Source organism: Microtus oregoni, unplaced genomic scaffold, assembly GCF_018167655.1.
Source record: "Microtus oregoni isolate MIOR12 unplaced genomic scaffold, Mior012 000012F_ref0000307, whole genome shotgun sequence".
NCBI classification, from domain to species: Eukaryota; Metazoa; Chordata; class Mammalia; order Rodentia; family Cricetidae; genus Microtus; species Microtus oregoni.
The window spans coordinates 17,222,317-17,245,181 of NW_024543071.1; the positions used below are offsets into that span (position 1 = coordinate 17,222,317).

At 44.0% G+C, this 22,865-nt stretch overlaps 2 protein-coding genes across 5 annotated transcripts in view; one reads left to right on the forward strand and one right to left on the reverse strand.

The window, feature by feature from the left end:
* The first annotated feature begins 13 nt into the window (after nucleotides 1-13).
* Nucleotides 14-20,549, forward strand: LOC121454628 (cytochrome c oxidase assembly protein COX15 homolog). 3 transcript variants are annotated; one of them, XR_005975287.1, is made up of 10 exons: nucleotides 14-178; nucleotides 1,323-1,513; nucleotides 3,482-3,604; nucleotides 5,257-5,443; nucleotides 7,282-7,449; nucleotides 9,331-9,412; nucleotides 9,946-10,100; nucleotides 11,537-11,650; nucleotides 13,090-13,578; nucleotides 14,446-14,696. XR_005975287.1 is itself a non-coding variant. In XM_041662044.1 (9 exons), exons 1-9 carry the CDS (start codon nucleotides 89-91, stop codon nucleotides 20,140-20,142), a joined length of 1,128 nt encoding a protein of 375 aa, XP_041517978.1. In that variant the 5' UTR covers nucleotides 14-88; the 3' UTR covers nucleotides 20,143-20,549. The 3 variants fall into 3 exon arrangements, 2 of the variants coding, with proteins under 2 accessions (XP_041517978.1, XP_041517977.1); XM_041662044.1 differs by lacking the exons at nucleotides 13,090-13,578; nucleotides 14,446-14,696 and adding an exon at nucleotides 20,125-20,549; XM_041662043.1 differs by lacking the exon at nucleotides 14,446-14,696 and having other exon boundaries at nucleotides 13,090-13,859.
* Entpd7 (ectonucleoside triphosphate diphosphohydrolase 7) overlaps nucleotides 18,044-22,865 on the reverse strand; it is a 40,666-nt gene continuing 35,844 nt past the window's right edge. For both annotated transcript variants that reach the window (XM_041662042.1, XM_041662041.1), the window contains exons 12-13: nucleotides 22,103-22,264; nucleotides 18,044-20,305 (exon numbers count right to left, since the gene is read on the reverse strand). In XM_041662042.1, the coding sequence (XP_041517976.1) occupies nucleotides 20,074-20,305; nucleotides 22,103-22,264 (394 nt within the window). In that variant the 3' untranslated portion in view covers nucleotides 18,044-20,073. The remainder of the gene's footprint in view (nucleotides 20,306-22,102; nucleotides 22,265-22,865) is intronic.

A 22,865-nucleotide genomic window follows, 5' to 3' on the forward strand; every position in this document is an offset into this window, starting at 1 on the left:
TCTGACCCGGAAGTGTTGCTCCTTTCCGGGGAGGAGAAGGGGAGCGCACGTCGCTGGGCCGTTCCGGCGGAGGCGGTGTACCGTCAGTATGCAACGGTTGCTCCTTCCGTCCCTGAAGGCCTTCACGGGCAGCCGCAGTGTCGGGCTCCTAGTCCCTAGGGCGGCATCCAGAGCACAGGTACCCACTGCAGCTGGCTCCCATCACGGAAGCCCGGCTGGGGTGAAAAGGGCTAGAATAAAGTTAACGAACCGCCCCGCCGGTTGTTATCTCCCTGTCATTTCACGACACGTTCATTTCCTCGTGTCCAGACAGCCCCCTGAATGCAGATCCAGAAATACTGCCCCGTTTGTGTAGTACTGGCCAATTTATTTAGCTTTTATGTTTCAATGCTTCAATCTGTAGAATGGGGTAACTACTACCTCACAAGGTGTTGGTGAGGATTAATTTTTTTTTAGTATACATCAAACCTTCAGCACATGATAAAAGCTCAGGTTTTTTTTTGCACATTTGGTGTTTTGCTAAAAGTGTCACGAACTACTGTATAACTCCATTCTACAGAGGAGGGAATCAGGGCTTATTTTAAGTTGCTTGTCTAAGTTACCCAGTTATTTAGAAGTAGGAAACTGAGCATATATCTTACTGGTAGGCTTAGAACCAAAGAGACATGTAATCTCGTATCTGATAATTATTAGTAAAAGGTGAAAGATTTGGGGGATGGGAAGAGAAAGCAGAGAATTCTAGTCCTTATAATTGTGTTATGATCTAGGAAGAGAAAAAGAACCGCTCACATGGCCCTGCCCTGGAGAAGTTAGTTTATTCATTGTTGGCTCACTTGTTAAACATGTATTGGGTCTTGCTATGTAAGGGGCCAGTGCTATAAACAAAGGCAACCGGAGAGAAAGAGAGAGAACAAGATGGACCAGAACCTGCCATGCAGAGCTCCCAGCTTAGACCCATGGACAGATCACTTGAAGACACATGGCAGTGTGTTAAGACTTGTGGTTAGGGAGGTCCTGCTGTGAGGGTAGCCTGTTATGAGGCTCTGGGAGGTTTGGGGAGTAACAACAAGCCCAGATCAACAGTGGGCAGTATCAGTCAGGCGAGTGTGTGGGAGGGGATAGCACATTTAGAGGCTGAGAGGAGAAAGAAACCCATTGGGAAAAGGGCCCTGGTGGTCCAGTTGAGAGACAGCAGTCAACCTTAGTGGGAGCTCTGGAAATGCCGCCTTTGTGAGGCACTTTTCTCCAGGCAAATTGAGGCCGAGTGTGGGAAGCAGTCTTTCCCTGATTCTTTGGTTATAATTTTCTTTCTTGTTCCTCAGTGTGGTTGCAGCTTCGGCAACAGGCATCCTCTGAGGCCAGGGCAATATGGCACCATCACTGAAGTGGCTTTGCAATCCAGAAAAGGTGCAGTGCCCCTTCCCTCGAAGGTAGCCGAGCAGGCAGTGGGCCGATGGCTCCTGGTCTGCAGCGGAACGGTCGCTGGAGCCGTTATTCTCGGAGGAGTAACTCGGTGAGTCATTTGCTCTGGGCGAACCAGGTTGTCCGTGGGAAAGGGGCTCTGGGCATTGGTAGGAGCCTGTCAGAAGGACAGGGTTCCGTCTTCACTGGTAGCTGGGCATTGTTTCTGTATGGTTAACTTCGCCAGTGTTCAGATTGAGCTCAACTTTTCCCCCTGCAATTTGTTTGCTTAAATTAAACACATATGTTCATATACCACAATTGCTTCAAATACTCTTAGGTTATCTTTATGTCTGTAAACAAACTTTATGGATTTAGGCTTTCCCTTCTCCCACATCTTTGAAGTTTTGTTGCTTTTGGACAAGACCAAGTCATTTGTCCCGTGGTTACCCACAGTCTGACTAACTGTGATGTCTAACATAGTCTTTGTCTGCGTCTGTCCTGGAAATGAGTAGTTTCTTACTAGATTCTGATTGGTAATGAGGGGTGAGATACTGCATAGGTGACTGGAACATTCATTCTAGAACCTATCGGGGACATCAACTCTCTTTATTATTGCCTATATCCATTATTTCATTAGAATTCCAAAACAGTAATATTTTATCAACTATAAAGAGAAACTTTCCCTCATCGGCAGTGTCATTAGCCCAGGAACAGTCTTCATATGAAAGGCAAGATTTGATTCATTCTCTTCATTTACTAATTTTCAATAATAAATCTGTTCCCAAGGTCCTCCAAAGGCTACAAATAAAGGATTTGGGGTTTAAAGTTTTGCTATGAGTTCATACATTTAAAGACATTTGATGTATCTCAGTCCACTGTGAGGACTGTGTTGATAGCTTACTTAAATTCTTCCATCTTACTTGGTGGGAACCTCTTGACAATGGTCCCAGCGTCTTTTGACAAGGCCCTTTGATGGCATCTTTGCTTTGTGGTACAGTAAGGTTTTCCAGGCCTATTTTGTACATTTCTCGCCTTGACCTTTAGATTAGGAACCCCAGTTCCTTTTTGGTGAAAGTACTTTTTAGTGTGTGTGTGTGTGCGTGTGCGTGTGCGTGTGGATCTGCCTACATGTGGAAGTCAGATGACTTCATGCTTCGTTCCTAGGTGCTGCCCACCTTTTCATTGTTGTTGTTTGTTTGTTTGTTTGAGACCAGGCCTGTCACTGACCTTGAATTTGTCTCTGCCTGTCCAGAACTGGGATTACAACTCTATTGTACTATTGTACCTGTTTTTTTGTTTATTTGTTTGTTTGTCTGTTTGTTTAGGCATAGGTTTTGGGGCTTGTGTTCAGACAGGCACTTTATTGGATGAACTACCCCTCCAGCCCCTACTTTTTAATTTTAATGAAGTGTGTGTGTTTATCTTCATATTCGTTACACTCTGTTTCAAAATATGGTGTTATTAAACCTCAGCTGTTATGGCACATTGCAACAAATTTAATATTCTTTTGTACCTATACTTCTGTAGTAAGTCTCTTTTCCTGATGTGGAGAATGTAGTTTTAGCTAGTGTTATATATAACTCAATAGTTGAATGAATACTTAGTGTGCACAAGGCCCTGGGTTCAGTCCTTAGCACCAAAATAATGAGAATGTTGTTTATGTGTTTATTACACATTTCTTTAATGTAAACATTGTTTTTGCCTGTATAGAAATGCTAGTGAAAGAATTGGGTGGGACCAAGTCATGGTGGCACATGCCTGTAATATCAACACTTGGGAGGTGAAGGAGGCTAGCCTATTCTATCTCATAGACCCTGTTTCAGGAAAGAAAAAAAAAAACAGCAAACAATAAATGGGGTGGGGTTGAATAAAAGACTTGGGAGAATAAACTAAAAGTGTAAAGAAAAAAAAAGCTGGCGTGCAGGGCCTGGTTTGTACAAGAACCTGGATTCCATATCCAGCAATGCAAACAGAAAGGAAAAGGAGCTCATGCCCACGGGTTAAGTTCACATCTACTTGTTGCCGTATTCTATTTGTGAGTAATCTAGAATCATACACTCACATTTTCTACCCTAAGGCTGACGGAGTCCGGCCTCTCAATGGTAGACTGGCATTTAATAAAGGAGATGAAGCCACCCACAAGCCAAGAAGAATGGGAAGCAGAATTCCAGAAATACCAGCAATTTCCAGAATTTAAAATGTAAGTATTAGAAAAGAGTCAGGTAAATGTCTTTGTGTGTGATGAAGCCATGTATGTGTAGCAGGTCTGGAGACGTGGTTTCTCACTGAACCTGGAGCTAAGCTCACTGCTGGCAAGTTTCAGTGCTTTTCCTCTGTCCCCTACAGCACTAGAGTTACAGGAGCATACGGCCACAGCCAGCTTTTTATATGGGTGCTGGGAATTTGAACTCAACTCCTTATGCTTGTGCCGTGAGCATTCTTACTCGCTGAGTCATCTCCAAAGTCCCTCACGTATCCTGTCTTAGGGTTGTACTGCTGTGGTGACAGTATGATCACAGGCAGCGTGGGGAGGACAGGGGTTATTTCACAGTTCATCATCACAGCAGTGAGGGCAGGAACCTGGAGGCAGGAGCAGATGCAGGGGCCCCGGAGGATGTTTACCACTCTAAAGGCAACCGAACCTGGGAGAGGGGAGCCTAAAAATGAGGTGGACCAAAGTCTCATGCAATAACCAACTTTATTCAGAGCATCAGGCAGTTTATACTTCTAGGGTTAAGAAGAATCACATGAGTAAGGTATTCAATCAAAGGACAAACCACACGGGGCAGAAACACGTTTTTCCACAGAGGCACTCCTATCTGCTACACCTGGGAGGAGCGTGGAAACATATTCTAAGAACAATTCTGTGTTTTGAAGAAACTGAGGTTATAAGACTCTTGTCTTTTTTTCTTGAAGTTTTTTTTTCACAAGCACTCAGAATTCTCGCACAACTCCATTCTTGGATTGTGTTACGACAGGGGGGTGCTGCTTACTGACCTGTTTGTTCCCCATGGCTTGTTTAGCCTGCCTGTTTGCTTGCTTTCTTTCTCTTTCTTTCTTTCTTTCTTTCTTTTCATTTAAATTAGTTTATTTCAAAGACCTCACTACTGAACATGCATATTCTCTCTCTCTCTCTCTCTCTCTCTGGACTGTTGGGTTCTAAGTATTTAAATATTTTAACAACTTCATTCAGTATAATTGGTATGTAATAGATCATACATATTTAACACGTACAGTTGATGTCTGTGCCTGCCCCTGCCCACCCCCAGACACAACTGACCTGTGCTCTTTCATCATACAGATTTTGGAATTTTATATAAATAATTAAAATCATGTCAGGCATAAGCTCTGTTGTCTGACATTTTTTCACCCAACAACATGGTTTCGAGAATGCTGTCCACGGGAGAATGTACCGGTGTGCAGTCCTTTCCATTGTGGGACTGGTCCCATCAGGAGGATGTGCCATACACTGTCCACCACGTGCTGGTTTCTAGTTTTTCCTTGTCGTTTTCAGCCTGCTTTCTTATAGAACTCAGACCCATCAGCCCAGGAATGGCACCACCCTCAATGGGCTGGGCCCTCGCACATCAATCACTAATCAAGAAAATGCTCTACATGCTGGGTGGTAGTCGCACATGCCTTTAATCCCAGCACTGAAGAGATAGAAGAAGGTGGATCTTAGTGAGTTCAAAGCTAGCCTGATCTACAGAGTGAGATCCAGGACAGCCAGGGCTGTTACACAGAGAAACCCTGTCTCAAAAAACGAAAGAGAAAGAGAGAGAGAGAGAGAGAGAGAAGAAAAACCTAATAGCGGTTTTCTCTCTTTTCATTTTTGACTCCCATTTCACCTAGCCTGAATCATGACATGACACTGGCAGAATTCAAGTTCATCTGGTACATGGAATACTCGCACCGAATGTGGGGTCGAGCTGTAGGCCTTGCATACATCCTGCCCGCTGCCTATTTCTGGAGAAAGGGTTGGCTCAGCCGTGGCATGAAAGGACGTGTTCTTGCCCTCTGTGGCTTAGTCTGTTTCCAGGTAAGATTTACTCAAGGTTGGGAAACCAGAGATGCTCGAAGAGCTTCCTGGTGGGTATTATTTAAGGACATCACTACAATAGCATTTTAGTGCCATAGGCTTGGCTTTAAGTCCCAGTTCTGCCACTTAGGGCAAGCTATCTGACTTGTCATATATGATTTCCTTTTTTATTCTGGGGAGAGACAGTAATAGAACCACTTAGGGAGTACAGATATTAAATGAGATAATGCCTATAAAGCAGTTAGTTGGGTGTCTAAAATCAGTAAGGTCTCAATAAGTGTAATTTCTTGTGCCACTGGAAGTAGAGTTCGTGTCCCCACTATGATTCTCTTCCGGGTTCTCTTCCATTCTTTTCTAACTTGTCTGCTGTCTTAGAGTGATCCCTACTGTAGAGTGACTACAGAGGCAAACAGGAAAACTCCAAAAGAAATAGTTCGGGGATGAGAGCTGGGATACAGATGAAGCTGATGTTCAAGTTTAAGTGGTATTTGAAATCATGGACTTTTCTTACGGAAGAGAGCTTCAGGAGATTCTCACAGTTAACGCTAAAAAGCAAGGAAAGGAACTAGAGAGGACACCTGCAAGTATTTGGGACAAAATGTAAAGGTCCTGATGGTGTCACAGCATCAAAGGAACATCAACATTTGACCAGTAGGAAACTAGTAGTTAATTTAACTCAGAAGTGGTAAGGAGATAAGCTAATGAAGCGATTAACATTAACATTATAAACTACAGTAAAGACTTGGACACTAATAAAAGCTACTTTATAGAAGCTTATTATAAAAGTTAACTTTTATTATGTTTTTTTAACTAAGCAAATTAGATGAAATAAAATATAAGTTTAATTTTATAATTAAACATTAAAAATGAAGGTAGAAATTTAAGTTGTCAGGGTTGTGGGAGGAAGTAAGTTAGGCTAGAGAATTGTATAGCTGTCATTTTTCCAGGGTCCCTGAAGATGAAGGTAATTATAATAGCCAGGCTGGTCATAAAAGGGGAGGAAATATCCCCAGCGGGTTACCTGAAGAAGTAGTAGAAACTCACCCCTTTGGCCTGATTCTTTGGATTGGAGGCAGTGGGTGGAATGATTGTGTCTTATCTGATAAGACTGGAATTGATGTAGTTGGGTTATTTGCTAGTTAAAGCAGAGGACCGTGGAGTGTGATGTATTCTGGGAGCTTTCTAAACATAAACATGCATTTTGATGGGGAATGGTGAGATCTCTTGTTATTGTTTGCTCTTCCGCACTCTCCTCCCGCACTCTCCTCCTTTCCTTCCTAAGAGCTGAAGTCTTTCTTTGACTGAATTTGGAATTTGGAGTTGAAGTTTAAATTTCTTCATCTCCACTTTCATTTTTCTTAGAGAGTAGAAATATATTTTTGCAAAGCAATCCACATGCAAAATCTTACATATTTGTATGCCTTCCCCCTATGCTTTTTTGTTTGTCTTATACCCACCTATCTTGACTGTAATTGTTTTTAAACAGTTAACCTTTATTAAGCTTTTTCCAAATATAATCTAGTTTTCATAGACCAAAATATTGTGTTTCTCTGGTTTACATGTTAAATTCTATCAAGTATTTGTAAAGTTTTGAGTGCAGATAAACTCTTGTGAGATTTCATATACCTGAACTACATAAAACAGAAGTCTAAACAGTGATGAAGCACTAATACTGTTATTACAGAGTCGCCAGCAGTTCACACTTTCTGAACACTGGCTGTGGACACTAGAAGGGTGTGGAAACAGGTTGGGAGGTGCTCTTTCTGATAATGTACTTTCTCAATAGAACCTAGCAGGTCAAACCTTGTTTGATTTCCCCCTCTCTTCTTGAATTCTAGGGTCTCTTGGGTTGGTATATGGTGAAAAGTGGGCTAGAAGAAAAACCAGAGTCCTATGATATTCCTCGGGTCAGTCAGTACCGCCTGGCAGCCCACCTGGGGTCAGCACTTGTTCTTTACTGTGCCAGCCTATGGACCTCACTGTCCCTGCTGCTCCCTCAGCACAAGGTAAGCGCCCATTGGCCTCACTGCCCAGGTGCCCAGATGCTGCTCCCTCAGCACAAGGTGAGCTCCCGTCGGCCTCGCTGCCCAGCTGCCCAGCTGCCCAGTTGCTGACGAGCAGGGTGATGGAAATCTGGTTCTAATACAAAGTTAGTAAGTCAGAGATTCCCTCTAACAGCTGCTGCTCTATTTTGGCTAGTGTAAAGAATGTGTCTGTGAGCATGCGGGCACAGCTAGCTCTTTGAGACACAAGTTTCAATTCTTTGGGATGGATACATATGTATCTATCTCCAGAAATGAAGCTGCTCCGTAATATAGAGACTAAATAGCTTGTCAACATTGTCTAATGAGGAATGTGAAAACACAGGAACTGCCAGTAAGGATAGCCCCACCACTTTAGCCCTGGCTCCGCCGTGGAGACTGAAGAGCCAGAGCTGTGGCTGCACTTGTGCTGGGGAACCGTCTCAAGCTACCAAACTCACTTTCCCCTTTCTTTCTGTCTTTGTTTCTTTCTTTTTTTTTTTTTTTTTTTTCGAGACAGGGTTTCTCCGTAGCTTTTGGTTCCTGTCTTTGTTTCTTTTTCAGTTTTTCAGTTCAAAGTTTCTCTTTGGCCGGGTGGTGGTGGTGCACGCCTTTAATCCCAGCACTTGGGAGGCAGAGGCAGGTGGATCTCTGTGAGTTTGAGACCAGCCTGGTCTACAAGAGCTAGTTCCAGGACAGACTCCAAAACCACAGAGAAACCCTGTCTCGAAAAAACAAAAAAAAAAACAAAAAAAAAAACAAAGTTTCTCTTTGTAACAGCCCTGGCTGTCCTTGAAATCGCTTTGTAGACCAAGCTAACCTCAAACTCCCAGAGATCCACCTGCCTCTGCCTTCCCCTTGCTGGCATTAAAGGTGTGCTCTACCACAGCTGGCTCACCTTTTTTCTGATGTTTACAAATAGTGATTGTTGGTTTGGTGAGATGGCTCACCAAGCCTGGAAACGTGAGTTCACTCCTTTAACCCACGTGAAGGTGGGTGAGAGATGACACAAAGTTGTGTTTTGATATCTATACGTGTGCTGTGACATGAGCATGCACACACACACACACACAAATGCACCAGTAATTTAAAATGCTTAATTTAAATAAATATTGAAGTGTGAGTCAGCCCGGATAAACTGCTCATGGAGAACGTTTTGATGTGACATCAGCTTTTTCAGTAGAATTACCTAATAGGTATTTAGAGCTAGGACTTGGGTCCCAGTAAGGATTGGAGATGTTCACAGGAAAGCCAAATATTGAAGCCTTTTCATAGTAAATAGTCCTCATCTGAAAATTCTTCCTCTGACTTCCAAGCTGAATTTATAAAATGAATTGCCTGTATCTAGAGCTGTCTGCTGACCCCCTGCTCTTGTGTTCCAACCCCTAGATCTTCCCAGTCCTTCAGTCCTCACATGTGCCCACACTCTCGCACACCCCAACATTGGAATTGAACTGTGCTAGGCTACTGATACTCTACCCAATTACAGAAAGAACTGAGATGACTATTAAGTGATACAGTGTCATATTCTCTACTGCAGTAACACTAGCTACTGGGGGCTATTTAAATTTAATTAATTGAAATATCTGGGAAGATACATAATAAATGTCTAACAATGAAACAGATGTATTTAGAACAGTGTCTGCTGAGTACTTATTCTGTGTTAGAGCACTGTCTCTTGGGTACTTATCCTATGTTAGAGCAGTGTCTGCTGGGTACTTATTCTGTATTAGAGCAGTGTCTGCTGGGTACTTTTCCTTGTTAGCAGACAGAGACAATCTGACCTTAAATTGTCTAGATTTGGATTTGGAGATCTTCCTACCTCAGTAGTTCCTCCCAAAGAGATTACCTGATTATCCTTTCCAGTTACCTGAAACCCGACAGCTGCTGTGGTTGAGACGCTTTGCTGGAGGCACAGCAGGCCTGGTGTTTCTTACGGCTCTCTCAGGTAGGCCTCCTCCCAGCACACTTGGTGGGTGCACTTCCATCCAGTGTGAAGTGGCATTTCTTACCTGATATTCTGTTGTTCCCGCTGCCCCTTTATCTTTTCCTGTCACACTTGGCTCCTTCACTGCCACCATCCACCCTCTGTTTTCTGCTCCCCAGGAACTGTAAGCTGTGTATAGAACAGAGATGATGACTGTAAGTGCTTAGAACGGGGCCTGGGGTGTAGCAGAAGCTGTGTTAGTTGTGCTGTGAAACCATTATTACATATTACACCAGAATGGGTCAGACAGGTGACCTGTCCTCACTGACGATCAAAGATGTTCAAGTTCACTGGAGCTGGGACCAATGTAGGTCCTTCCTCCTAAGAGTTTTAAACTTTTTTATTTATGTGTACATGTGTGTGTCTGTGTGAGTGTATGCCACGTGTGTGCAGGTACACAAAGAGGCCAAAAGAGGGCAAATCGTTCCTTTGTCTAGCTCTGGGGTAGGAGACTTCTATATTCAGAGCTACATCCTGTGTATCTTGGCATGCAGGGGCTTTTGTGGCAGGGCTGGATGCTGGGCTTGTTTACAACTCCTTCCCCAAAATGGGAGACTCTTGGATCCCAGAGGATCTCCTTACCTTCTCTCCCATCCTGAAGAATGTCTTTGAGAATCCCACCATGGTGCAGTTTGATCACCGGCTTCTGGTAAGTGTGCTGGTTTGTGCTGCTGGGCATCAGGACCCTCACACACGTTTTGGGAGTGCCAGGGAGGCACAGACAACTGTTAGCATGGCAGTGACTGATTGTTCTTGTGGAGGCAATTCTAGGATCAACCAGATGTCTAATCTGACATTTCTGTCATTACACCCAAATTCTAGCTTAAAATCAGATAGGCAAGTTAATACTAACCCCCACTTAATCCTGAATAAGCCTAAGTGTCATTTCAGCAGAGAGCGATTATTAGGGTTAGGGTTAGAACAGACTGTAGTCTGTGGTGAGCACATAGCTGTGGGAGAGCCCCAAAGGTGCCTCATTCATACTTTCCCATTTATTTAAGCCCATAGGTACTGGTGGTGTGGGAACCGTACTAAGACTGGCCTGGCAGCCTGAGTGTGTACCCAGAAGACCCTAGTGTTGTTAGAGCAGCAGGACAGGGTCACAGGGAACAAGGTGTAAGTGGAAGACCTTGATAGCTGGCAGATCTGAGAGGAGCTTTAAAGGAACACGAAGTTAAGATTAGCTGTTAGGAATACATGTAAAGAGAGAGCAGAGGAGACCCCACAGTTTCCTAAAACATGAGCAGTGGAAATGGAACCTCTAGAGTGAGCCTTAAGCTAAGGCATGCTGAGTATGGGATGGCAGACAAGGAGATATAGAGAGGACTCATGTCCACGGACCAGAGTTGACATTCCCACCCCTACACAGTGTTTTAGCATAAATAAAGTATGGTTGGATCTGTCCCTATAGCTCACTCTGAAACAGACGCTCTGAAAAGATATGATAGAAAACATTCTCTCTGTCATGGATGGAGAAAAGAAACCTTATTGCCAACCCCAGACCCTTATTCTGGTATAAGTGAAACCACGATTTTCATTGTTTTTACCATCTGGAAGCACTACCATCCCTTCTACTCTCAACCCAGAGAAGTTAAATCCTTTATGTGTTAAGGTCAGCCCTGCTTTAGGAATAGGGGAATAGGGCTGGAGAGGTGGCTTAGTGGTTAAGAGCACTTGTTGCTCTTGCAGAGGACCCAAGTTCAGTTCTCAACACCCACATGCGGACTCATACTAACTCTAGTTCCAGAGGCCCCAGCACCCTTTTCTGGCCTCCTCTGGCACCGCATGCACATGGTGCACAGACATGCATGCAGGCAAAGAGCCCATGCACATAAGATAAAATAAATCTTTGGGGGAAAACACGAATGTAAAATTATATATAAAATACAGCTAAGGACATAAGGTCTGATGTAAAAGGCCAGGCTCTCACCTGAGGGAGGCTAAGTGTGTAAAGTAGTGAACACACTCAGGTGGTGCTGGCTGACAGTGCGCCTCAGTTCCAGCAGAAGGGGACTGTGGGTGGAGCAGTGTCCCCAGGAGGTGTGCCTGCAACCCCCACATGGTGACCCTCTTCCTTTCTTCTAGGGCATCACGTCGGTCACCGCCATTACAGTGCTCTATTTCCTGTCCCGGAGAATCCCTCTTCCGCGAAGGACCAAGATGGCAGCAGTGACTCTGCTCGCTTTGGCATATGCACAGGTACAAAGCCCTTCTTGATCTGATGGCATTCCCCAAACAAAGTCAATGTTAATCATAGGTTAATAATAAAAAACTACATAAAAAGTATCAAAACACTATTGTCATAAGAGGAATAACAAATGGCTGGCTAATAAATACAACAGCATTTTAATATCAGAGAAGAGCAACTTAACGAATATCATTTTGTGGCTGTCATTCTTTTTTTTAATTTTTTTTATGGTTTATTTAACTTTATTTTATGTGCATTGGTGTGAAGGTGTCAGATCCCCTGGAACTGGATCTTCAGACAGTTGTGAGCTGCCATGTGGGTGCTGGGAATTGAACCCGGGTCTTCGGGAAGAGCAGTGAGTGCTCTTAATCACTGAGCCACCTCTCCAGCCCCTGTGGCTGTCATTCTATGGAGAGCTAAATTTGGGTGTGGGGTGAGCAGGCAAAGAGATAATGTTATTAGCAAGGGTACAGGAAAATGGATACATTTAGATATTCTCGATGAGACCATGAGTCTATAATAGCTTTCATCAGAAGGCAATTATACAATATAATATCTATGATATATATGATATGTAATGCTTTGGTCCAGAAGACTGACGGTTGTATCTGCTGTAGAAATACCCTTCTGCACTAGGAGCTTTATGTGAGGAAACTCATAATTGTGGTATTAAAATTGGAAGCAAACTAAAGCAGCCATGGCATGTCTTTGCTGTGGAGCACTGCACAGCAGTTTAGGGAAAAGCAAGTGACAGAACAACATTTTTAACAGCGCAGAACTGTATGTACCTGCATATTCCAACTCTCGGAAGACAGGGGCAGGTGAGTTCAAGACTAGCCTGGTTTACATAGTGAGTTCTAGGCCAGCCAGGGCTACACAGTGAAACTCTGCTTCCAACAAACAAAAATGAAAGCCTGTATCTCTCAGTAACCACATATATGAAAGTAAGGCATATAGAAACTGATAACTGGCCGGGCGGTGGTGACGCACGCCTTTAATCCCAGCACTTGAGAGGCAGAGGCAGGCGGATCTCTGTGAGTTCGAGACCAGCCTGGTCTACAAGAGCTAGTTCAGGACAGGCTCCAAAACCACAGAGAAACCCTGTCTCGAAAAACCAAAAAAAAAAGAAAGAAACTGGTAACTGTAACTACTGACGTAGAATAAGACAGGTAGATGCTGGGTATGGTAGCTCGTGCCTGTAATCTTAGCACTAAGGAAGAGGGTTGCTAGCACCAAGAGTTCCAGGCCAGCATGGGCTAGAGTAAGACAAGGGAATTTTAGGTTTACCTATTCTATTTGAATTTCATTGATTTACGTATTTTACGCTTGCTTGTGGGCGTTAAATACACGCTTCATCATGCTCTGATGTGCCAGCTTGGAGGTTTGTGTATCTGGCTCATGGGTGCAGTCACTTTCAGTATTACTAGCTTTCTTCTCTTTTCTACAACAGGTGACCTTGGGCATTAGCACTCTGCTTATGTATGTTCCAACTCCTCTGGCTGCCACACACCAGTCAGGCTCCTTGGCACTGCTTAGTGGTGCCCTTTGGCTCATGAATGAACTCCGAAGAGTCCCAAAATAATTCTGAGAATCACTCGCTAGGACTGAAACTATCTTGGTAATTTATCAGCAAGCACAGGAACTTAGGAGGGCGGCCTTGACATGCCACATGGCTTACACATTGGTCATGTCTCTCAAGACTGTTAAGAGATGGACACCAGATCAAGAATGTCACTAAGGTGTCCTTACACCAGAGATTTCCTTTAAAATCTGCTGCAGAAGTAAGTGTCCGTCATTTGCTGCTGCTTACTAGGCAGTCTGGCTTTTCTTAGTGTTAGGAAGATCTGGGATTTCCGTGTCCCTGTGCTGCAGAATCCTGTCCACTAATCAGGCTGGTGGTGACAGTGACAGACCCAAGAACAGGTGGACCAGTCGACAGGTAACTGAACGTTGGTTTGTGACCAACATCTAGCGTTGTTATATCTTCTTAAGCACCTAGTGAGCTAGATTTTGAAGTGAAGATCCTTTTATGTGTGTGTTAACATATGCCATGTGTGTACATAATGCCATGGTGGCCCGGGAAAGTGCTGGGTCCCTTAGAGCTGGAGTTACAGGCAATTGTAAGCTGCCTGATATGGATGCTGGTAACCAAACACAGGTCCTCCGGAAGAGCAGCAAGCACTCCCACTAGCTGAACCATCTCTCTAGTCTTAGAGTGAATATTATTAAAATTAATTGTTAGTCGGGCAGTGGTGGTACATGCCTTTAATCCCAGCACTTGGGAGGCAGAGGCAGGTGGATCTCTGTGATTTTGAAGCCAGCCTGGCCTACAGAGTGAGTTCCAGGACAGCCAGGGCTATTACACAGAGCAACCCTGTCTCGAATACCCACCCCGCAAAAAAAAAAAAAAAAAAAAAAAAAAAACTTAAATGTTTACAATTTTTAGTTTTTAAAAATAATATGGAGGCTTAGTATGTCTTACCTGAAGTTGCCCATTTGCAGTTTCTGAACCAGATGATCAGTCGTTCCACTCTAGTATTCTGAGTCTGTACCCTAAAGGGAGCGCTCTCAGCTGTTCTTAGTCCCAGTCCCTCAGAGCTTGTGCTGTTGCACAGGAGAGGTTCCCTCAATCACAGAACTCAAGACTCATCTTAGACCCACTCAATCCTAGCCCTTGGAACAGGAGTGTGGTGGGTTTTTGAGACAGGGTTTCTCTGTGTAGCCTGGTTTTATAGTCACTCTGAGCCCAGGGCATCCCGAGTCAGCTCAGGCTTCGGGTGTTTACTTCATTTTTCTTTGATTACAGTTGAACGTGTCTGGAAACAGAGCTGGTGTTTAGCTGTTTAACTGCACTGTGCGCTCTCTGCACTCCTGGTCAACAAGATCATCTTAGCTCTTTTTGTGTTTGTGTAATTTGCTGCACCAGATAGATACCAAATACTGAATGAACTGGTGGAAAATAATAGTTACTAAATTTATGTTCCAAATGTCTGTTTTAAAAAAAGCCATTGCACACTTAAAGGATCAAATAAATTTCCTTTAATGTTTTCAACAGTCTGTCAACAGTTCTGTCAATTGTTTTTAAACATAAAAGTAATTAAAACATGTATTTTCAATCAGCTAACCCAGGATCTATTTTTTTTTTCTTTTTTGAGCCCCATTGGGTTGATCAGGACATAACTCTTATTTTTTTTTTTAATTATTTATTTATTATGTATACAATATTCTTCCTGCAAGCCAGAAGAGGGCACCAGACCTCATTACAGATGGTTGTGAGCCACCATGTGGTTGCTGGGAATTGAATTCAGGACCCTTGGAAGAGCAGGCAATGCTCTTAACCACTGAGCCATCTCTCCAGCCCCCAGGACATAACTCTTATGACATCATTTAATCTTTGTAAGAATTCACTTATTATTGTGTGTGCATATGACGGGGAGTATACACTGTGTACATGCATGTGCATGCAGAGGTCAGGGGACAAGTCGTGTGAGTTGGTTCTCTCCTTCCATCTTTGTGTGGGTTCTGGGGGTCACACTCCGGTTGCCAGGCTTGTGGTCTCACCTGCTGAACTGTCTCAGTGACCCAGATTTCTGTCTGGCCTACACTGAGATATGCTTCTACTGTGGCAGGGTTAATGACTGCCAAGAGTGAAGCTGGTCACAGAGACCGACTCTGGAGAATCATGATGCCAGTTTCCCTGCAGCCTTCCTTCTGGTCCTGCGGTGAATGGTGGGTTATATGTGGGCGTATGTGACACCGAGCTATGCCCCCACATGAGGGTGACTGAGTCGCCATTCCAATGACATTGCACATTTTCTGTTTATAAGCTTCGTGTTTATCAGAATATCCAGAACGATTCATAAAATGTAGGATTCTTACAGAATTCTTATTGAATGTGAAGCATCTGGAAAGCAGTCCCAGGCACCTGAAACAGCATGGTGCAGCACGTCCGGCTCGAGGTCACCATGGAGATGCCAGGGCCACCGCAGAGACCACACTAAAGGTAGAAATCACGGAGAAGACAAGGCAGATACTTTACAGCTTCAATAGATATAAAGTGTGGAAGGAGAACTTGAAGCAGAAATCCTAGCGGTCAGAGTACTCAGGAGCCCTACTGGCTGAGTGGCCTGAAGAAGCTAACAAGGCAGATCCTGTACTGCTAGTGGAGCCGCACTTGGAATGTGCCCCATGGGGTGGGCTGCTTAGGAATCGCCAGACTGCCTTCAAATCATGCTGTAGCTTAGATCTGGGATGTCCTCCAAGGGCCCACTTGTTAAAGGCTTGGCCCCAGGATGGCACTTTGGGGAGGTGGTGGGTCCTTGTAGGCACAGCTTCATAGGTCTTTAAGTCACTGGAGGACATGTGTGACTCCCAACTCCATCCTCTCTTGCATCCTGGCCATGAGCTAAGCAATTCTGCTTTGCTACCCATGCCTGCCAAACTGCACTTCTTCATCACAGGCACAAGCAAAGGGAACACTTGACCTCTAAAACTTGTGAATCAAAACAACCCTTTTCTCTTTATGAATGATCTCAGGTGTTTCATTACAGCAACTAGAGAGTAACACAACAGAGGGAGCGGACAGCAGGCTCTTGGGGGTGGGGTGTCTGTCAGCAGTTGGCCTATGTTCAGGAGGGCTCAGAAGTAGACACATCTTCAAGCTTGTCTGCCATGCATGCATGACTAAACATCCTATTACTCAGAACATTTTCAACTCTGGTTTTTATAAAAAAAATGGGAACAATAGTCTCATAATTGAAAAAATGGAAGCGCTTATATATGAGCAATTAATTCCACTTTACCATATAAAAGGTCTCTCTCTTTATTGCTCAGACTTCCAAAAGACAAAATGGTCTGTTGGTGCGTGGCTTTCCTCTGTCTTTCTAGTAATAGTATTAACGAACAAAAAGAATGAAATACTAGGGCAAAGGGGAATGTAAAATACTACAATGGCAGCCTACTGGGATATAAAATAAGACAAAGAAGGCTCAAAATAGAACCTTAATGAGCCACCTCCAGAGACTCCAGGATTGACAGAAACCCAAGTACAAGAGCTTTTCCAGTGAGCTCAGATCCAAGTTAGGAGCAAGGTGGCAGCCAAGGACAGAGCCACTCAGAATTCATAACACCCTAAAAGTGTTTGAATTCAGTACATTCGTTCGTTACTCTGTTGTTAGTCAAAGGTGCCAAAGCTTGGTTCTGAGCCCTCACTTTTGAACATACCAACTTTTGTGACACCAATCAAATTCTTACAAGTTTGGCAGAAGTCCATCGTCCAGACAGCAAGGCTGAAGCTAAGCACAAACTAGGAGACTCTGAACCAGCTGCTGCTACTCCCAACTGAAATGAAGTCACACAAGTCCCATTCTGGAAACTGCCCAAGAATCACCACCAAGTTCTATAATGAGGTAGAGAGCTCTGTTAGGCATTTGTACCTTCACTCAGATTGCAATTATGTTATTGGAACGTTGTGGTTAGGGAAAAAATTGTGCAAAGTTAAGCTAATTACTTAAAAGTAAAACCTAAAGTATTTTTAAAAAGAAAAAAAAAAACCACTCAAACAGATGGAGTGAAAACTGGCTAACAAGATGACGTCACCCAGTGCAGGTAATGGGGAAACCCAGGACCAGTCATCAACCTTGGCTAGTGAAATGATGTCACCCAACAGGAGTGATGGGGAAACCTAGGACCAGTCAGGAGCAATGTGCTCAGTTCTCAACCATGTAACAAAGTCTTATGTTAATAAAGCCTGAACCCATAATATTAAAACAGTAAATAGGATATAATGTACAAAACAAAAACTCAGACTAATTAAAATAAATTAAGAAATATATTTATATTGGAAAATGATAAAGATAGGCATCCTGAGATTTTTTTTTCAACTATAAAAAGAATGAAGGGCTTATCAATTCAAAAGGCTGCATGATTAAATAATATACAAAGAACACAAAGCGTTCTAAAGAGCAATACAAAGTGCATGCTTGACAAATGGTAGGTACTGGTACCGTCAGGGTGAAGAGTAAATTCGGTAAGGAGGGCTTCAAAACTGGACGGCATACCTCCTCCCTCCAGCTTCAGTCAGCTCATGAATCACAGCCACTGTTAACAAGATCTCCCAAGAACACCAAAACTGGTACATAGAAACCAAGATGAAATGAAAAGTTCCCTGAGGAGGCAAATGGCTAGCAAGAACATTTTTGTCATTTTAAAGCAGCATTAAAAAGGCAAAGGCTCACTCATAGGGCATAAAAAAATAGAATTAAAGAGAACCTTAAATCTGAAAAGAAATGTCAATGACAGTCCTGATGGAAAGTAAAATCTGTAAAATGAAAGCATCTTTGTTTTTTTTTTTTTTTTTTTTTTTTTTTTTTTTTGGTTTTTCGAGACAGGGTTTCTCTGTGGCTTTGGAGCCTGTCCTGGAACTAGCTCTGTAGACCAGGCTGGTCTCAAACTCACAGAGATCCACCTGCCTCTGCCTCCCAAGTGCTGGGATTAAAGGCATGCGCCACCATCGCCCGGCTAATGAAAGCATCTTTGACAGACGACTACGTATCTGATGTGCACCCACGGTGGTGCAGAGCTATAATCACAGCACTCGGGAGGCTGAGGCAGGAGGATCATTGAGTACCAGGCCAGCCTGGTTACATAATGAGACCCTGCCTCAAAAGAAAAAAAGGAAGAAAATAGTTTAGAACTTGCCTAACCACAGAGCTAATATACTTATTTATCTTCACCTTGGCTTAGCCCTAGGGCCATCTTAGTTTTTCCCATTTCATAAAGTATTTCGTTTCTGTTCCCAGTATGGAATCTATTTTCAAAGAAGTCCATTTTTATTCTTTAAATTTAGAATTTTTTTTCTCTATTCTAACCCTACAAATAAAAGGCTTTGGCAAAATGAAAGGGAAATGAGCCAGGTCTGGTGGTGCACACCTTTAAACCCAGTACTTCGAGGAGACAGAGGCAGGAGGATCAGGAGTTCAAGGCTAGCCTTGGCTACCTAAAAAATTGGCCTCAAGAGACTTGCCTTACTCCCAAAAAGAAATCAAGCTACTATTTCTGCCCTGGGAACCATCCCAGGCAGGCCCCTCATGGGTCTATGGGAAATAAAGAGTCCATGGGGGCAGAAGGAGCTGACACTTGGTGCATCCGAAAGGCTGGCTGCAGAGGGGCCGGTTTCTGAGGCTGTGGTGAGTACATGGTATGGCTTTCCTCTCCCCAGTAAAGGAAGTGCTATTTGTGACAGATGTCCAAACAAATGGCCAGCCTGCTCCATGGAAGATTTATCTAGTTATTCCAAAGTTTAGAATTTGCTCTCTTTCAAGCATTCCAAAAATAGGTAAGAACTTTGATTTTAAGCCAGGCATGGTGGCACATGCCTTTAATCCTGGCACCTGGGAGGCAGAGGCAGGGGGATCTCTGTGAGTTTGAGTTCAGGCCAGCCTGGTCTACAGAGTGAATTCCAGGACAGCCAAAGCTACATACACAGTGAGACCCTTTCTCAAAACTGCACCCCCCCCAAAAAACCCAACTTTGATTTTACTGCCTTTGCCCACTCTCTTGATACTATTCTTCCTTAAACAAAACAAAACAAAATACATCCCATCCCAAAATACGTAAGATCTCAGCAGTGAAATGAGGGAAGTTGCTTTGAATCTTCTGCACAGAAAAATAGGCCTGAGACAGTAACCTGCAAACAGGCAAACCTGTCCCGGTAGTTTCTCCATTTCATAAGCATGCTTACGGCTCAAAAGGCAACGTGGATGCCCAGCAGCCTGTGAGGCACATGGAAATGTGTTCTGTACTAGTCAGACCAAGTGTCAGATAAAATACTGTCAGGTCGTCAATGGATCATTCACTTCAAAGGGGTCCGGCCTCTCGGATCTGTATGACGTAATCAGCAACACTGTCAGGGATGTCAAGTAAGCAAGGAGGGCGTATCATTTTGGTTGCCTTGAGATCCTGGTCCACTGAACCTCAGAGATCTTGGGTCCCTATTCAAGGCTGTGGATCTCCACATAAGGATATCTCTGTTACAGAGAAAGCAGGGGCAACTGCACTTGCTGGAATGTCTCTGGCTCTATCAGTCGATCCAAGTTGGCTTCAACCATGATTACAGTTGCCCAACAAAAACTTGCTTCAGCAAGAGGGGGAAATACTACATCCCAGAAACACACAGGCCTTCTGTGATAAAGGAGAAGCATGCTTCCCTTGGGCTAAGCTTGGTTCCTGTGTTAGCACCGGCCTCTCACCACCTAGTTCCTCACAGATTACATTACGGCTTCTGAGAAAAGGTCCTGTCCTGGGCACTAAAAAAAAAAAATTAAAGAAGTAGAAATTCCCAGGCCGAAGCAGCATGTGAGGCCAGCTGATGAAAGTAAGGAATTCAGGATCAGCAGTCCCAAGGTTCTGGAGGTTCTCTGGTTCCGGTCCAGCCTCATGGCTCTACTTGCACCCCTATCATTGGCACCACTTGTTCAATCCACAGCAGGTCCAACGGAGCTGAGGCTCGAGTTTGTCGGCGGTGAATTCTGTGGATCCGCAGAAGGTACAGGACGATGGCCAGCAGCACCACCAGCGTACAGGCGAGGAAGAGACAGTGGTTGTAGACAAAGGAGAGACGGAACCAGCTGCCATGGGCTTGCCGGACACCTCCCTGCCGAAGGTCCCTAGGGGAAAAGACAGAAGAACTGGTTTCAGAGTGAAACATTTGCTGTGATGTAAAGGACCGCCCGAGTCTATCCCACTTATTCATCCACTCAGACAGCCCAAGAAACCCGCTGCACTGACCAAGCAAAGCTTAAGGACATCCCCAGCCCAGGGCTGACTGGTGCCTCCTGTCCCTTCCTGTCCCTGGGGCTTGGGTGCTGCAGAATGTGGAGACAAGCTCAAAAGGCCAATAAAACTAAGTTTTAAAAAACAGACAAAACTGGTCACCTGCAAAATAAATTTTTTGTTGTTGTTGTTTTTTGCAACATGGTCTATGTAGCCCTAGCTATCCTGGAATTCATTATTGTAGATCAGATTGGCCTCCAACTCACAGAGATCCACCTGCCTCTGCCTCCTGAATGCTGGGTTTGAAGTGTGCACCACCACACCAGGCTGTAACATAAATCTTAAAATATAGTTTGTAAATACAGTACTAAGAATAGAGTATCCCTTGACTCCAAACAAGACAAATTGAATATGTCTAGCTCTTTAAAAAAAAAAAAGGTGCACTATTTCTTAGGATCTAGCATTTATATGCATGAGGGCAGTTGTGGCCTGACCAGCTATAGTATGACCTGGAAAAACAGCATTATATAAACTGAAGAGCACTGGTCGTCTGACCTGGCTAGGATGCTACTCTTGCATCATTCAGGTACTAGATCCATCTTAGTTTATATGACCTACAATTATTGAGATATTTTGTGTTCTGACAAAACTTACCTGGAGATCAGAGGGCAGAACTAGCCACCAGTTAACCACTGAAGCTGGGCGGTGGCAGCTCTCGCCTTTAATCCCAGCAATCAGGGTTTGGAGACAGAGTAATTAGGAAGGGTGGAGACAGGCTCTTGGAGGAAGGGATGGCGAAAGGGAGACAGGAAGGAAGCAATTGGCGGCTGCTCCCATTCTCTGACCTTCCAGGTTTTCACCCTGGTTTATCCCCAGTTCTTATTGATTAAGATTAATTAGATTTACATTTCATGCAATGTTTTTTTTAATGTAATTCTTCAAAAGGAAAGATTTCATATAAAATATGGATTTCTGATTTCTCTGGACAAACGAGAACTGGCAAATGCTGGGACACCTGTGTTGACAGGAATCAGTACTTTAGTTGGTGCACACTGTCTGGTTCCTCGGGAGCCACACAGCCCACTTCCCTCACATCTGTCCCCTGTCTGCTTCCTGATCACAGAGTTTGGAGGATCAGGCACAAGGGAGTAAAGGTAGATCGTATTTTCTCTGAACCTGTCTAGGAAAGAGGACCTAAAACCTGTCCCAAATATCTTATAGCACATAGCGAGTCATGGAACCCCACAACTGGATGAAAATGCCCACCCTAAAACCATGTCAAGCCCTTTTTTCTAATGCTAGGGCCACCACACACTGTGCCAGGTCAGTGACAGCGTTTCTGGAATGGTTTACCCACAAGGAAAGAGTGCTTTGCCCACACAGCCTCCTTCAGCTCCTTGTCAAATATGTTTTCCAGTGTGCAACACTTAAGGCTCAGGTTTAGGTCCTCAGTGCATATTCTAGAAGCATTTAGTATGAGCCCAACCATAGAGTGATCCCTTGGAGGAGAACAGATAAAGCTGGCAAAGGCGAGGAAGAGAGTCCAGACCAGTTCATCTCAACCTTTCTGTCTCAGAGAGAAGGAACAGCAGAAGTCTCTGGAGGGTGGAGTTGAGGGGTTCACTGGTGAGATCTATTCTGAGGCATCGACCTAACATCCTCTGAGGTCAGCCTGGTGAGTCTGACTTTACCTGAGTGGCAGGAATCGGGTTTTATATAGAATGGCTCCCAGGGTCCACTGCACCTCTCGGTCATACACCAGCTGCGCCGTCTGCAGGTTTGGATAGTCGTGGGGGAAGTGGAACCCTTCATGCAGGACTTCGTACATCCAAGCTGACTTGAAACACTGATACCTGAGTAGCGAGAAGGAAGCTTTAAAAAATAAGTTTTAAAAAATAAGAAGAAAAAGATAACTAATGCATTCCTTTGTAGGAACTCCTGCTTCTCTGTCGGATGTCAGGCGACAAGCGACTAGCCTCTCCTTGCTTTGCCTTCTCCCCTCTAGGGAGAAGCAAAGTTGAGGTTGTAGCTGTGGTTTTCTCCTGTTTTGAGTTTCAAGATTCCTGTCCTCAGAGAACATCCTGAAATAACTGTGATGTGTTTGTACAACACCCATGATCTACATAAATGAAAAACCAGACTGGCAGAAGTTGCTGTCATTAGGGAAGCTGGTGACAGATAGGCAGGGGTTCATTGTGCTATTTCATGTTCGTGCCTTTGAATTTGCCTTTTCTTTTGTTTGCTTGTTTGGTTTTGTTTTCTCTTTGTAGCCCTGGTCATCCTGGAACTCACTCTATAGACCAGGCTGGCCTCAAACTCAGGGATCCGCCTGCCTCTGCCTCCTGAGTTCTGGGATTACGCCACCATACCTGGAACCTTTGAATTTTTCAAAGTAAACATTTACAAATGGGAGGATTATGAATCTTTGAAAAAAAATGTTGAAGCTAGGTAAGT

Bases quoted from the DNA above. Each gene is read 5' to 3' on its own strand.
- LOC121454628 (XM_041662043.1), top strand. From the start codon at position 89: ATGCAACGGTTGCTCCTTCCGTCCCTGAAGGCCTTCACGGGCAGCCGC. The intron at 1,514-3,481 runs GTGAGTCATTTG...TTCTACCCTAAG, and splicing joins ATTCTCGGAGGAGTAACTCG to GCTGACGGAGTCCGGCCTCT. The intron at 7,450-9,330 runs GTAAGCGCCCAT...TATCCTTTCCAG, and splicing joins TGCTGCTCCCTCAGCACAAG to TTACCTGAAACCCGACAGCT.